The sequence below is a fragment of the Cynocephalus volans genome, chromosome 5 (genome assembly GCF_027409185.1).
Source record: "Cynocephalus volans isolate mCynVol1 chromosome 5, mCynVol1.pri, whole genome shotgun sequence".
Taxonomy (NCBI): domain Eukaryota; kingdom Metazoa; phylum Chordata; class Mammalia; order Dermoptera; family Cynocephalidae; genus Cynocephalus; species Cynocephalus volans.
In genome coordinates this window covers 54587111-54604142 of record NC_084464.1, presented here as the reverse complement: position 1 = coordinate 54604142, position 17032 = coordinate 54587111, and the positions used below count along the sequence as shown (strand labels likewise).

Sequence of the window (17032 nt, the reverse complement as noted above, 5' to 3'; positions counted from 1 at the left end):
AGGACAAGTGCAGTGACCATACAATATAATTGCTATTCAGGGGTTAAAAGCATAGTGCTTTGGAAGTACATAGGAGGCTAAAGTCGAGAAGATTCCAAGAGGAGGTAATATCTAAGGATTGTTTCTGAAGGTTGAGTGAGAGGCAGGAAGGTAGTGAGAATGGAAGCAAAGATTGCTAACCACTCAGTAGAGAGTTGCTTATGAATTTTCTGAAATCTGCTAAGATTCTTAATCTTGATGTGTAAAGTCAGAGAATGGGACCCATTCAGGGGACCCCTTATTTGCTCAAGGAATTCACCTAGCATATAGCACACACTGTGTTCTATCTAATCCCCTGCCATGGTCTTCAGTACTTTTTTGGATGAAACATACAAAGTTCCACATGTTTATTTCCGTCTTTCAGATTTAATGAAGCAAATAGTTCTCACTTCTTTCTTCTTATTGCGTGCTGAATTATTTCTTTGTCTTGGGACATCTTCATACTTAGACCTTAAAGGAATTCCAGAGTTTAATTCTCTCTGAGGAACCTGGAAGAGGGTATCAACAAAGTGTTCTCTTTTCTACCATTCTCAGGAACATTGAAGCTGGGAGCAAACTGCGGACTGGGGGTAGAACATAAGCAGTTATTTATCAAAAATATCTCATGCAAACCCTTAACTCATCTTAAATAAATCAAAAAGTGCTTGAGCTCCTGAAACTTAAGTACTCTTTTAGTAGTTTCATTTTCATTCCCTATCCCAATTACCTTTCTCTTTCCAGATGGGCTTTCCTTCTAAATCAGACAGCCCTAGCTGTGAATATTCCCGATTTGATTTTGATAGCGATGAGGACTTCAATGCTTTCTTCAACTGTAAGTGATATTGGCCTGGAATTTCTCCCAGCAGTCTGAGATTATGAATCATGTGCATGATGCTTGGGGTTCTTATTAAAGATCCCAAATCTGGACAATTTTATTGGCTGCTTTCCCCCTGGGGTGGATAAATGAATAAACACTAAGTACATATCGTATGCCAGTTATTTATGTTCTTCACTTGGCAGCTCAAGATCTAGTTTCCCATTGCAGATGGGTGTTGGGACTTCATTCCAGGCATAGTATTCTTTGTTCCACATCACAAACATACACACACAGACATACAGCCTTTGGACATTGATGTTTAGGGATAGTAACCATAGAATTAGTTACCGTCTGTGATCCTTCTTCTCCAAAAAGTGGAAAAACTCATTATCCTAATATCCTAGTTCTGTTCTGCTTGATTTTTTTTTTTCTTTTTTTTTTTTTGTGTGTGTGTGTCAATAACAGGTTTATTGAGATAAAATTCATTTACCTTATAATTCACTCATTTATAATATACAATGAAATGGTTTTTAGTATTTTCAGAGTTGTGCAACCATCACCACGGTCAATTTTAGAACATTTTTATCACTCCAAAAAGAAGTCCTATACCCATTGGGAGTCATCCCCTAATCCCCTCATTTCTCCCATCACTGGGAAACCAGTAATCTACTTTCTTTCTCCATGTTTTGCCTATTCTTAATATTTAATATAAATGGAATCATACAATACATGGTCTTTTGTGACCACTTTCTTTCACTTAACATAATGTTTTTAAGATTCGCTTATGGTGTAGCATGTATCAGAATTTCATTTCTTTTTATTGACAATAATATTGAATGGATATACCACATTTTATTCATCTATTCGTGAGTTTTTGGACATTGAAATATTTCCACTTTTTGGCAATTACAAATAATGCTGCGGTGAACACTGTATATAAGTTTTTATGTGGACATATGTTTTTATTTCCCTTGGGTATTTGACTAGGAGTAGAATTGCTGGATAATATGACAATTCCATGTTTAATATTTTGTTGAACTGCCAGACTGTCCACAGCAGCTACACTACTTTACATTTCCACCAGCATAATTTCCTTTTAATTCCAACAGAAATAGGAGACCAATTTTAGCTTGTCTCTCACAGGATCTAGGTGGTGAGATGCTTCCAGAGATAATTTATTTTTGAAAATTTCTGGATTCATTAATTCAACAAACCTTTATTGAGTGATTGTTACATTCAAAGCACAGATCTACAAAACAGGTTTATTGACTACTTTCCCCCTGGGGTGGATAAATGAATATATTAGTCCATTTGTGTTGCTTATAACAAAATACCTGGAACTGGGTAATTTATAAAGAAAATGAAGTTTATTGCTTACAGTTTCTGAGGCTGGGAGGTCCAAAGTCCATCTGGTGGTGGCAACAGTGACTCAGGCATCTCAAATTGCAAGATGGTGGAAGCAGAGAGAACAGAGAGAGAGCCGAGAACAGAGTCTCCTCTTCTTTTAAAGCCCTCAGAACCATGCCCCTGACCACCATTTTTAATCCATTCACTATAGCATGGTCATACAATCCAATCACCTCTTCAAGGCTCCACCTTTCAGTTACCATAATAGGATTTCCCACCTTCTTAACAGTCACAGTGGGGGGCTAAGTTTCTAATACATAAAACTTCGGAGACAATAGTTTTGGGGGGACATAATTCAATCCACTACAATGAATAAACATTAACTGAATACCTACTGTATGCCAGTTATTGATTCATATCCTTCTTTTGGCAGCCTCCCGAGCCCAACAAGGAGAAGTGATGAGGTTGGCATGTCGTTTGGATCCCAAAACCAGCTTCCAGATGGCTGGGGAGTGGCTAAAGTATCAGCTATCAACTTCTGTTGATGCTGGATCTATGAACTGTAAGTTTTTTTTCATTACTGAACATTAGCAAAGTACTGTATCAAAACTGTACATAGGAAATAAGCACAAGCCACATGTCAGAAACTCTACTAATACTGTTCAAAAATAGCTTGCTCAGTGCCTAATTCCATCCTAGGGAGTGAGCATTTTCATTTGCTCACAGAGGAAACAGACACCACCACATTTTAAATCTGTTTAAAGGAGGGTAAAACTGTGTCCCTGTCAGCTTTGCTTTCATTTTTCTTTTCGAACAGAATCAACCAATTGTTTACTGTTGATTTTATTGCGTAAGTTTAGGCACCATCTTAACAAATTGCATGTCTAGACCTAATTTTTAAAAACTTTTCAACCAAGTTCTTGCATAGCATTATTCTAGGTATTCTAGGTCTGATTATTAAAAACTATTGAACCATATTCTTGCATAGCACTATTCAGAAGGAATATCCTTTTAGGCATAACAGAAACAGTACAGGGACTTACCATGTCACTCAGGCACCTCAAGGCCTTTGGGAAATCCCACTTTATATAAAATCAAAAAATAACCCCCCTCTACCCAAATGCATCAGCCAGTTAACTTCTCTGTACTATCTCCTGTCTATTGTCGTGTTACTGAATGCTGTGCCATAACAGGATTAATAAAGCAGGAAAGGGTAAATTAACTACTGCAAGTCACTGCTTTAGAAATGCTCCATAAAGGGGCTAGCCTGTTAGCTTGGTTGGTTAGATCACAGCCTTGTAACAGCAAGGTCATGGGTTCAGATCCCCACACCAGCCAGCTGCTAAAAAAAAAAAAAAAAAAAAAAGGACAAACAGTAGTAATGTCCATACTAATGGTCGATTTCCAAGTACACTAGTTGCTTAATGTTCATGGGATTTAACATTCAGTTGTGAATATTTACAGTCATCTCTAAAGTTCTCAGAGTCTGATAAGTTGAAAGTTCAAGGATGCCCAAATATGTTGTACCAATATGAAGCTAGTAAATGGAAGCACTATAATGGAAGCAAGAAAAACAATTTATAAATCTTTTTGTAAGAAGTACCTATGCCTTGCTGTTTGAGTGATGTGCCTTAGTGATATTTTTGTGAACTTGGAGGATGGCACAGGTCTCTAGACATAGCCCTTATACTTGTCATGAGGCTATGGATGTCAAGCACTGTTTTGTATCTTATATCATTTTCTTGTTGGAAGGATTCTTTATGTCCTCAAATATCTCATGGACAGATTATAAAGGGGGAAAGGAGAGCTATTAATATTTATCAAGTGCCTTTAAAGGGCTATGCACTGTTTTTGATGTTTACATGTATATTGTCATTATACTCAAAATGGCTTTACAGACAAGGCTCATTGAGGTGAATTCAGATGGCTCACTGTAAGATGTGGAGGCAGGGTAGGAACCCCTTTCTGCCTTCGGCACACATGTTCTTTTCTTTGCCCAAGCTGAGAGGGGTTAGAACCGTTCCTTCAACCATGAAATTACCAGATGGTGTCTAAGGCCCCATTGTCTCTGTCTTCTGTGATCCTACAATGCTAATAAGCGTTTGTGTGTGTGTTTCAAAAGCCTGTTCTCCTAATGCTGGAACTGGAGAAGGAGGCCTCTGCTCCATCTTCTCACCTTCATTTGTGCAGTGGGAAGCCATGACCTTTTTTTTGGAAAGTGTGATCAACCAGATGTTTCGAACACTAGATAAAGAAGTAAGTAACTGTTTCCCATGCTGACTGCATAATGATTCTGATCTTTTCTAAACAGGTAGAGGGATAGGAAAATCCGTGGTTTTGTATATTACAGAAGAGGAAACTGAGGTTTAGAGAGGTTAAATAACGTACTCAAGTTCAAGTAGCTAGTAAATGGGACAGCTGGGACGAAAACTCAGGTCTCTCTTACTCTTAAGTCCTACAACATTTACCACCCATTTTAAGGACATGATAAGATGAGCCTGATAGCATACAGGGGCCACAAGTAAGATCACTATTGCAGGGAGGACAGTAATGGAAACTTTGAATTAGATAATCTAAAGAGATATCTGCCATTAAGCTTCCTTTTCAATTTATAGCAGATGGACCAGAATATTCATGTTAGTTGATCAGCACCTTCCCCCCTAAATAGAGCTGAGGAGATAGATCTTATTTTTCTATACTTCATGTCACCTTTCACCCTTCTCTTAGAATGTCTCCTTAACTATAGCTATAATTAAATGGATAACAGCATGAACCACATTAACTATATTAATTAAATTAAAATAATTTAGATCACAGCGGATTTGGGGGTAGTTAAATCTCAGTGAATTCTAGGTTAGTTGTGAAATGAATCTCTAAGTCCCTTGAAGATAAGTGAGATATAGTGCCTTTTTTATGAGTGGTATATTAACCAGTTAGATCTCTGGGTCATTAACTTCATCTGTTTTTATATTGATTCACTTCAGTTTGAAATGATGGCATTCTGAGTTTGTCCCAAAATCTAGATGAGAAACACTACTTGGACTCTACCTTTTTTACTAAGCCATTTTACAGGTTTAGAAGGCACTTATCTAATAGAGTAAGTGTGGCAAATCAAGAAAGCCCCTTATCAAATCAAGGGAAATGGCCATGCTGTCTCCTTTTCTTGAATGGATCTAAACATGAAGATATGATCCTGCCTGAAGGCAAGAGAATGAATTGTCATTTTGTCAAGTATTTGTCTTTAAGATGTACGATAGAGTTTGAAGTATTTGGGGGAGGATGGTGCCTGGTTGGTTGTAGGCTGGATTTTATAGTAAATCCTTGAATATAAATGGTATTTGGTCAAAATACCAAATTCTAGTTGGTCAAAAACTACTCCCCCCAAAATTTGGACTGTATGTAGGAGAAAGATGTGGGCTGGAAACAAAGCACAAGGTGACAAAAATTCTTTGGGGGGAGTTGGGGATGGCCAGTAAGGGGGTCTGAACCCTTGACCTTGGTGTTATCAGCACCATGCGAGCTAACTAGCCAGCCCCGGTGACCAATTATTTAGAAATTTGGTTGGAGTCAGATCAAATGCTGGAGAGAAAAACAAATAGAACTGAATTCTTTTTTCCTCAAGAGGATTCTGGGTGGTAGTATTTGGCCTTGTTAAAGACTTAAAGTAAAATCTCTTAACTCTAAACCCATTTTTTTCCCACCCAAAATGAAATGGGTCAGAATGAAGCATTTTTAATCAAGAGAGATGAGTGTTTGAATATATATATGAAGAAGTTATTCACTTATTTGTTAATGAAGCTACATTACACACGATGTCCCCCAGGAGTGTGCAAGTGATGGATCTCAGCCTGTTACATTTCCACTTGCCACTATCAGTTTCTGACTTTGCAGAGCATTGCCTGATCCAGTCCTTTGCAAACTGCTCATTTTCTGCCCTCAGCCCCCACCCTAGTGTCAATCATAACTACTCAAGAGTTTGACCAAGATGTTCTTTGGCTGAAAAAGTTGAAAAAAGCTGCTCACCTAGTCCATAGTGGCATTAGCTGAGTTTGTATTTCCAGTAGTATGTATCAGAGAACATTGGGTAGAGCCTTGCTTTTGCACCATTCTCAATGGATTGATATAGGGAATAGTTTTGGAGAAAAAAAATCACATTTTGAAGAAAATGAAACTGATTTGCCTCCCCATATAGTAAAATATAAAGCCTACAATATTTTAAAGGAGTGTAGTGCTAGCATTAGACACAGCTTGTTGAGACAAAGTAACTCAGAAAACAGCCTGGAACATGCACAGTCATGTGGCACATAGCATTCCTATCAATGACAAACTGCATATACAGCAGTGGCCGGAGCAGTAGGCTATACCATATAGCCTAGGTATGTAGGAGGCTATACCATCTAGGTTTGTGTAAGTATACTCTGTGATGTCCACACAATAATGAAATTGTCTAACGACTCATTTCTCAAAATGTATCCCCATCATTAAGCGACACAGGACTGTATAAGCATCCCAAAGAAATCAAGAAGGGTTGGATTATTTAATAAATAGCATTAGGGAAAATTAACTGGGGAAAGATCTCAAATTGAAAAAATAATTAGAGTAATCACCCAAAAAATTAATGTCTTTAATACATATATTTTTAAATTTATATCATAAAACAGTTTTTGAAAGACAAACTTGGAACAATATTTGCAATAAATAAAGATAGGAATGATATCCTTAATATTAAAAGCATACATCTCTTAAATGTTGCTTATAGAGTACAGTTGGTACCATAACTTTTAAGAATAATTTGGCAATATCTAGTTGAAGATACTTAGCCTTACAACCCAGCATTTCCACTCCTAGGGCTGTACTCTAAGGAAACCTTGCATGTGTACAGAGAAACCAATATTCATAGAAGCCTTGTGTGTTAAGCCAAGAAAAAAACTTGGTATCAATCAACAGAAGAACAGATGAATAGATTGTAATGTGTTTATAGAACAATGAAAATGAACTAGGGCTATATTATAAGGATGATTCTCATAAACATAATGTTGATCCAAATCAGCAGGATACAGAAGTAAACATAAAGTACTGTGTAGTTAGGAATATATACACGTGTGGCAAAAGTATAAAGAAATTTAAAACTCCATGAAATTATGTACACTATCCACCAAGATAGTGGCCACCTCTAGGGCTGAAAAGCGGAATATACACAGAGAGCATCAACTGTATTGGTAACATTTTATTTCTTAAAGTGGCCTATGTGGGTTTACTAAATTATTGTTTATACCTTTTTATATATCTGGAATATTTTGTAGTAAAATTTTTTAAAAATTGGTAAGAAAAACACTAGAATCCAGTGGAGAAATAGACAAAAGATACCATTAGGTAGCATAGTGGAGAAATAGTCAAAAGATGTCATCAGGTAGAGAAACTAAAGTAGCTAATAAATATGAAAAAAATTTAACCTCATTATTAAAGAAGTACTAATTAAAACAAACTTTTTTTCTTTTTGGAGGTGGGCGGCTGGCCATTTCAGTGATCTGAACTCTTTTTTTTTTTTTTTTTTAAAGATGACCGGTAAGGGGATCTCAACCCTTGACTTGGTGTTGTCAACACCACGCTCAGCCAGTGAGCGAACCGGCCATCCCTATACAGGATCTGAACCCGTGGCCTTGGTGTTATCAGCACCACACTCTCCAGAGTGAGCCACAGGCCAGCCCTAGGGATCTGAACTCTTGATCTTGATGTTACAACACTGCACTCTAGCCAACTGAGCTAACCAGTCACCCCTTCTTTTTTTCTTAATAAAGAAGCAAAGATTTTAGGGAATGATACTCCCTGCTGCTAAGAACACGGTAAGAAGGACACATTAGATGGAGAATCAATTGATAGAGCTGTAAGGAAGAAAAACAACTTGAATTAGAAATATTCATACCTTGGGGCCAGCTCGTGGCTCACTTGGGAGAGTGCGGTTCTGATAACACCAAGGCTATGGGTTCGAATCCCTATAGGGATGGCCAGTTAGCTCTCTTGGGAAAGCGTGGTGCTGACAACACCAAGTCAAGGGTTAAGATCCCCTTACCGGTCATCTTTAAAAAAAAAAAATATTTATACCTTTTTTCTTTTCCTTTTTCTTTTTTATGGCAACTGGCCCATACAGGGATCTGAATCATTGACCTTTGTGTTACGATACCATAATCTAACAATTGAGTTAACCAGCCAGCCCATACCTTTTAACTCAGTAATTTCAGCCATCCCTAAAAGTTGCTTATTCAAATGAAATCATTAAAAATGTAGACGAAAGGGTTTTATTTAAGAGATATGTGTATAGTAGAGAAAACCTGGAAACATTCTCAATTTCTGGTAGTAGGAAATGCTACATCCCTAATATGGTACATGGAAGCATCGTTTATGAAAAATTTTAATAACATGGGGTAATGCTTAGAATTTTGAGGGTTAAAAAGCAGTATATAAACTCATGTGGCAACCTTATTATGTATTTATAAATTAGAGTCTAAAGGAAATTTAGCAAAAGTGGTTATCTCTGAGTGGTGGCAGCTGTGTCAACCTCCTTTTCATGTCTGTATGACAGGAAATTCCTGTTAATGATGGAATAGAGCTGTTGCAGATGGTCCTGAATTTTGACACCAAGGATCCTCTCATCTTGTCCTGTGTCCTCACTAATGTCTCAGCTCTCTTTCCATTTGTCACCTACAGACCAGAGTTCCTGCCCCAGGTCTTCTCTAAGGTAAAGTCCATCTTCGTTGTAAACTTTATTTCGACATTTTTTAAAAAAATTTATTTCTTATTTTGACATTTTTAAACTCTTTTGTAACTATTTTTGAAAGAATGTAAGGCAGACTAATAAACAGTTATTTACTTGTCTATCAAATATTTACTCAGTACTTATTGTGGATCAGATACCATGCTAATGCCTTACTCTTTAGGGACACTCTGGGAAGAGGGGTACATAATAGACGTTGTACCTATATGGCATGGCAATTAATAGACTTGTATACTGGGACATGGAAAAGAATACCTAAAGGAGAGTATCAAAGTGTGATGTCAGATTGGGAGGGGATTTGTGAAAGGAAAGGATAGTATGGATAGTTCTCAGGTTTCCAATTTAGGTGACTAGGTGGGTGGTAGAGCCACCACCTGAGCGAGAATATAAGAGTAAAGAAGAAAAAGGGGTATTTTGAATATTATAGTTGAAGTATATGTAGAACATCTAGGTGGAGACATTTCACAGTAAATTGGCTAGTTGAGGGTGAAGATCTAGACTCTAGAAAATGATGAGGTAAAATTAAGGCATTATCATCATAGAATCCCAAGAATAGAAGTGAAGCCCTAGGAAAGAGGATATGTATGTAGAGTTAGGAGGCATATGGGTCAAGTGGGGAACCCTGGGGTTCACGATCATTGGAGAACGAGAACAGAGGATGAAAAACCCCCAAAGGGGAAAAAGATAGCCAGAGAAGTGAAGAGAATGTGTCACAAGGCAAGTAGAACTTCAGAAAAGTGAACTCATTTGTTACATTAGAAATTTCTCTAAGAGTTGGAGAATATCTGGTGAATTTCTTGATTAGACCCTTGTCTGAGTGTCCAAGGAAGCAGCTATATTGCAGTGGGTTAAAGAGAATTTATGACATTTTATCAGGGATGGTAGAACACTCAACTTTTGGTAAAAAGTAGAGAAGATAGAGGTGTCATCATAGCTAAGTGTTTGGGTGATGGCATCTATTGTTCTGGGATTCTGTGACCTTTTAATGTATAAAATGCTTTAATGGTAAAATTGTGAATCTCAAGCTTCGTGTATAGGTATCTGAGAAAATGGACATCTGAAGCTTTGTAACACCAATTGAAACCCCTCTTTTTGCCATATTGTTACTGAGAATACACTTCCGATATTTTGTTAGAAATTTTATGATAACTATTATTTAAAAATATAAGTGACCTTTTTTCCCCTCCCCTTAGCTATTTTCATCTGTCACTTTTGAAACTGTTGAAGAAAGTAAGGTAAGTCCATTAAATTAACAGATTTTTACCTTTCAAGAACAAAAGTATGAATATCTCATACTTAAGTCTAGATTTTTGTATAAGTGGGAGGGGTTAGTAGAGGCATAGATTGTTATATCATCTGGTGTTTAGTCAAGAGACACTCTAGGGCAAAACAGTAAATTTGTAAATTCATGGTAACTATAAATGTCACTCCATTATACACCTACAGTGGTGAAAAGTTCATTGTGAATTTGCCTCTGGCTGAGATATTTACATGATTCTATGCAGCATCTGTAAATTATATTAAAAGTGGCTTTGAGTCTGCTGAGTATCTCTTTCCAGGCCCCCAGAACCCGGGCAGTGAGGAACGTGAGGAGGCATGCTTGTTCCTCCATCATCAAGATGTGTCGTGACTACCCCCAGCTCGTGCTGGTAAGCATCTGAACTCTGGCTGGGCAGCCACTGAAGCCTGTCAAGTTTGGGTACATTTTTGTGTAAATCTAGCCCTTATTATTACCTTACCTAAAGGAAAAACTAGGAACTGTTGCTTTGCGTAGAATAAACATTGTTGAGTTGGTGTGTTCTTCCTTTCTCTGCTTAGAAGTATAGTTAGAAATGCAAATATATTTTCCCCTTGAAATGAATAGTTCTCTTTCCTATGGATGACTAAGTTTACCCCTATAAATGTACAGCTCTTTATCAGACTATGTGACGTTCTTAATTATTACTGCCAAATGATGAACATAATCTTGAGAGAAGCAAGATGCAAATCCCAACCCTTTTGGGAGAGTTTCCATAAGAAATTTAGTATTACTCCAGATTATAAATTAACCAGGAATTTCTTCTAATACACAGCAGTTGTTTTCCTTTATATATAACAAACTACTCTTTGCCTGTGAAGATACTGTAAAGTTGATGTAGAAAAAAGTCAAATTGTTTTCACAATTGTAGTATGGGAAAGTGCAGTTTTCTCAATACTCAAGAACTTCCTTCTACCAAAATTGCCTTGCTTATTCAGGCAAGAAAAGAATGTAATAATAAGATTACTAAGTGATGGCCTTGGTTCTCTTTTTTTCCTTGAGTGACCCACCTCTCCTTTCACAGACCATCACTACCTCTGGCTTTTTCTCTTGTGCTCTGCAGCCCAATTTTGACATGCTTTATAACCATGTGAAGCAACTCCTCTCCAATGAGCTACTCCTGACACAAATGGAAAAGTGTGCCCTCATTGAAGCCCTAGTTCTCATTAGCAACCAGTTCAAGAACTACGAGCGTCAGAAGGTGTTCCTAGAAGAGCTGATGGCGCCAGTGGCCAGCATCTGGCTTTCTGAAGACATGCACAGGTAGAGGAGGTCCTTTGCCCTGCTTCTCACTGCACTTGAGTACCCATTCTGTTTCAAGAGCTATGCCAGGAGGGGGATGGGGGGTGTAAGGATATTGAGGTATGATGGCACTGTTAGTGTTAATTGAAGTTATCTAAAAGCAGACTTTTGTAATCTAATTTCTGAAGATATTACCTTGGCGGTAGAGGAAATGAGTAAAAATGGATGGTATGGGTCGTGAGGGAATAGGGTGAGACTGCTGTGGTGTGTGTGAGTTGCACATTTGGAGAAATTAGAATAGCTAGCTAGTAAGAGCCATACAAAATAGAAGCTACACAAAAACTCATTTGTGTCCATATATTAGAGAAATTGTTCTCTTTATATTCTGAAGTTGGTATCCTTTTTAATTCTTGAAGTGTTGCTGATAACATTTGGGAGTGGGAAGGGAAGTTTAAACCTTCAAATAACAACTGACAATTAGTATGATTAAACTCCTCTCACTATAAAAACTGCTTTTTGAGGCCAAATAATCATAGCCTCTTGACTCCTGTGGAAGAAATTGTCCTTGCTTAAAATATTGATATAACTTGTCTTTCTCCCTTCAACTTTCAGAGTGCTGTCAGATGTTGATACCTTTATTGCCTATGTGGGTGCGGATCAGAAAAGCCATGACCCAGGCCTGGAGGATCCCTGTGGCTTAAATCGGGCACGAGTGAGTAAGACTCTAATGGGAATGGGAAGTTGCATTGGCCACGGGTAGGAGTAGGGTATTGTCATTTACCAAGTTTCTTGTAGACATGTTTTTTCTGCACTGGTAAGAAACCTATGAGTCTCCACTTGCCTAAGCATCTCGTTTCTTTTCTTCTTTAGTCTTGAATTCTTGAGTTAATTACCATAGCAGAACAGATAGTCTTTTCTATGAAGTCATTATTTTGGCTTTAAGGGTCTCTAAATAGCTCTGAAGACTGAAGGTGTAATGAGGAAGTAGGTCAGAACTTGGTCAACAAGGTTATCCTCCCTGCCATTGCTCTCTGGCATGTAAAGTCCTAAATGATGGCCTAACTTGCAAACCTGAGTTTTTTCAGTGCTTTTCTATTCAAATAAGAATTGTTCCTGGCTCTGCCATGGCAAAAGTTCCTGGCAAATAGTAGGTTGGTTGAGAGTACTGTGAGGGGGAATTAGGAAAAAAGCTGTCAAGGGCCAAGCTGCAGTATGCAGGGTCAACTCAGAAGCAAGATGAAATGATGGCAATTTAAACACTATTTTGGAACATGTGTAAGCCAACTTCTAATCAGGGTCCTAAGGGAGGGTCACTGCAGCCCCTACAAAGATATCCTCATGAAAGGGAAGTTTTCACTGAGGAAGGCTCAGTGAAAGGCTCAGAGGCTACCACTGGTCCTGAAAATGGCAGTGAGGACCCCTCTTAGACTTGACCTTAAAGGAAGGGACAAGGATTCCATAGGGGTGAGGAGAGCAGAAGGTTCTTTTTTTCTCTCTGGCTTCTGAATCATTTTTGCCATAGCCATGAATATGTCTAACAGTACTTTTGTCTTTTTTTCCCCTTTTATGTTTACTTTCATTCTTGTTTTTCTATAGATGAGCTTTTGTGTGTACAGCATTTTGGGTGTTGTAAAACGAACTTGCTGGCCCAGCGACGTAGAAGAGGCCAAAGCTGGGGGATTTGTGGTGGGTTATACACCCAGTGGAAATCCAGTCTTCCGTAACCCCTGCACAGAGCAGATTCTGAAACTTCTTGACAATTTGCTTGCCCTTATAAGGTGAGTCAAACTAATGGTTTTTATCGGTTGGTTTTTGTTATTTTACCTTTTGATTAACCTAAAAAGTTTAATCTGTTTATATGTCTTTATATCATGGTGCTGGTAATGAGGGATTGGGCCTTCTTTCTTCCTGGGGGGGGGTCTCTTTGTAAAAATAACATAAGCTCTCACTTGCATAAGTCTTGCTTTCCATCTGAACCCATGGGGGCTGATCTTAAGAGGGCTTTTCTCATTTTGAGCCTTCATCACTCCTTTATACTACATGCATACTTTTACTTTTAAGTTTTATTTGGTCTAAATTTTTGCCATTAAAGGAATTGTTCACTGGGAGCAAGACAATTGCTTTCTGTAGTGGTGCTTCTCTGGGTGGTATTCATATGAGCTAATCTAAATTTATCGGTATGACTGAGCTCAAATGGACCAAACATCCACTGGCTGAACATGCATGCCAAAGGAAGGAATGATAAATTTTTCACCTCAGTTTGCTTGGTCCTCAGTTCTCAAAGCTAATTCTAGGATCAGCATCAGCAATCTCCTGAGAGCTTTTTTGAAAGGCAGAATTGGAGACCCCACCCTGGAGGAAAATGAAGAACACATATTAAAGATGGAGGCACTCTTGCTGTCCAGGATTTAAACTGTGTCAGTAGAAATGCAAATAGACTGGGTCAGCAAGAATTCGCAAGGTTTAACCGCAAACCACAGACTTCCTATTGAGTTGCCTAGGAGACATGGGAGGGGCTCACAGCTGGCTAAAACATATATAATACATTCCTGTAGACAATAAAGTTGCTTAGTGCGTGCTTTAAGTCCCAGAACTTTGTGTCTGGTTTCTGGTTGCCCACCTCCCTAGGCAGCAGCCCCTAGCTCAAGGCATGCCCTGAGCAACTCACCTCACTGCACTCTCTTGGCAGGGCTACATGTGGCCCTACTCCCTGGGGGACTGCTGGCAGAGGCTACATGTAGTCCTGCCTCCTAAGACCCCAGGACCAAGAGAAACATGCACCACCCCAGACATATTAAATCAGAGTCCACATTTTAACAAGATCCCCAGGTGGTTCTTGTGCACATTAAAGGTTCAGAATTACTGTTCTAGATTATGTGAGGTAATATATTGAAGTGGAAGTAGGCCAGTATAGGCTTGTTGGTTACTAGATTAGGAGTGTTTTTTAAAGAGAAAGATGGGTTTTTGATAGAATTCAGTTCTTATTGACCAAAGCAGAGTTTGAGTGCTTTTTATATCTCAGTATGTCTAAGTTACAGGTTAGAAGTTCTGTTCCAGTTCTTTTTTGACCTCTTATCCAAGGAGTAAAAGCAGGGTCTCAACTGGGCAAACCAAATTACTCATTTCAGGGAAGCTGTCCTTGCAACAGATACCCAATACCAGAAGCTTAAGAATCAAAGGTTTTAAGTTAATGTTGACCACATTGGAGGGCTAGAGTGTCTGACAGAGTTGTGATTGTGGACATGTCAATTATTATAATACACCACATTAATAAAAAAAAGGAAACAAACTACAAAATTAACACAGAAAAAGCATTTGAAAGAGTCAGCATCCTTTCTTAATAAAAACATTCAGGAAACTAGGAATAGAAGGGAACTTCCTCAGTATAGAACAGAATTTTTATGAAAATACATGGCTTAGGTTATACTCAGTGGGAAAAGACTGAGAGCTCTCTACCTCCCATTAGGAATAAGACAACGATGCTTGTTTCCACCACTGCTGTTCAACACTGTGTACTGGAAGTCTCAGAGCAATCATGCAAGAAAAAGAAACAAAAGTTATCCATGTTGGAAAAGAAGTAAACATATCTTTGTTCACAAATGACATGATCTTGTATATAGAAAACCCTCCAAAATCCACACACAAAAAAATTACTGAAGCTAAGAAACAAATTCAGCAAAGTTGTAGGGTACAAGATGAACACAAAAATCATTCGCATTTCTATACATTAGCAATGAACAATCAATAATTACATTTATAGTAGCATTCAAAAGAATGAAATACATTGGAGTAAATTTGATAGCTAAGGATGTGACTTACATACTGAAAACTATAAAACATTGCTGAAGGGCTGGCTGGTTAGCTCACTTCATAGAACTGTGCTGATAAAAAACCAAGGTCAAGGGTTCAGATCAGCAGCCAAAAAAAAAAATTTGTTGAAATTAAAGAAGACCTAAATAAGTGGAAAGGCATCCCACATTCGTGGATTGGAAGACTTAATATTGTTAAGATGGCATGCTACCCAAAGCAATCTCCAGACTCAGTATAATCCCTATTAAAATTCTAACAGACTTTGCAGAATGGGAAAAGGTGATCCTCAAATTCATACGGAATTGCAGGGGGCCCCAAAAAGGCCAAAACAGTCTTGAAAAAGAACAAAGTTGGGGGAACTCAAACTTCTTGATTAAAAACTTACTGCAATGCTACCGTGATCAAAATAGTTTTGTACTGGCATAAGGATAGATACATAGACCAATGGAATAGAATTTAGAGTCCAGGAATAACACATATATCTATGGCCAATTGCTTTTTCACAAGGTTGGCAAGATAGTCAATTGGGAAAGAATAGTCTCTTTGATAAACAGTGCTAGTATAACCGGAGGTCCACATGTGAAAGAATGAAGTTGGACCTCTGCCTCACACCACATACAAAAAGTAACTCAGTGTGAATCAATGGCCTAAATAAAAGAACTAAAACTATAAAACTCTTAGAAGAATACATAGGGGTAAATCTTCATGGCCTTGGATTTTCCAGTGGATTCTTGGATATGACACCAAAAGCACAGCAGAGGCAAAAATAGATAAATTGGTCCTATCAAAAATTTAAAACTTTGAAGGTCATAAGAAAGTGAAAAGACAACTTACAGAATGGGAGAAAATATTTGCAAATCGTATGAGGGGAAAACAAAAGTTCATGGAAAAGTGGAATTAAAAGATAAAAAACTTTATTTCTCAACATAAGCTCCATCAAGTTCAAGACACTTTTCTAAATGATGATACCAGCCATTCAATCCATCCCTAGAGAACTGAGGGTCCTGGGTATTTAACCATCTCAATGCAGTCTTTTTTACACTATTAACTGAAGAAAAATGGGTGTCCATTAAACATTGTTTAAGATTAGGAAACAAAAAGCTCAGAAGGAGCCATATCAGAACTGCAAGGTGGATGCTTAATGATTTCCCATCAAGACTGCCACAAAACTGTCCTGGTTGGATAAGAGAAATGAGCAGAACCATTGTGGTGGAGAAATGTGGTGAACTTTTCCCAGGTGTTTTTCTGCTAAAGCTTTGGCTAACTTTCTCAAATCACTCATGATAAGCAGATATTGTTCTTTGGCCTTGCAGAAAGTCAGGAAGCAAAATGCCTTGACCATCTCAAAAATTTGCCATGATCTTCACTCTTGATCAGTCCACTTTTGCTTTGACAGGACCACTTCCACCTTCTGGTAGCCATGGTTTTGAAAGTCCTTTGTCTTCAGGATTGTATTGGTAAAGCCATGTTTCATCTCCTGTTACAATTCTTTCAAGAAATGGTTCAGGATCTTGATTCCACTTGTTTTAAAATTTCCTTCCAAAGCTCTGCTCTTGTCTGCAGCTGGTCTGGGCACAACAGTTTTGGCACCATTGGAGTGGAAAGTTTGCCCAGCTTTTTAGTCAGAATTGTGTGAACTGAACCAGTTAAGATGTCTATGGTGTTGGTTATTTTTTTTTTTTTTTAAAGATGACCAGTAAGGGGATATTAACCCTTGACTTGGTGTTGT

General features: G+C 38.1%; 1 protein-coding gene across 1 annotated transcript in view; it reads left to right on the top strand.

Annotated features, from left to right (window-relative positions):
• Window positions 1–17032, top strand: part of XPO5 (exportin 5) — a 42517-nt gene that overhangs the window by 13140 nt on the left and 12345 nt on the right. The window contains exons 12-20 of the mRNA XM_063097723.1: window positions 760–850; window positions 2616–2744; window positions 4305–4438; window positions 8763–8918; window positions 10148–10189; window positions 10514–10603; window positions 11315–11514; window positions 12106–12205; window positions 13090–13271. Coding sequence (XP_062953793.1) covers window positions 760–850; window positions 2616–2744; window positions 4305–4438; window positions 8763–8918; window positions 10148–10189; window positions 10514–10603; window positions 11315–11514; window positions 12106–12205; window positions 13090–13271 — 1124 coding nt within the window. The remainder of the gene's footprint in view (window positions 1–759; window positions 851–2615; window positions 2745–4304; window positions 4439–8762; window positions 8919–10147; window positions 10190–10513; window positions 10604–11314; window positions 11515–12105; window positions 12206–13089; window positions 13272–17032) is intronic.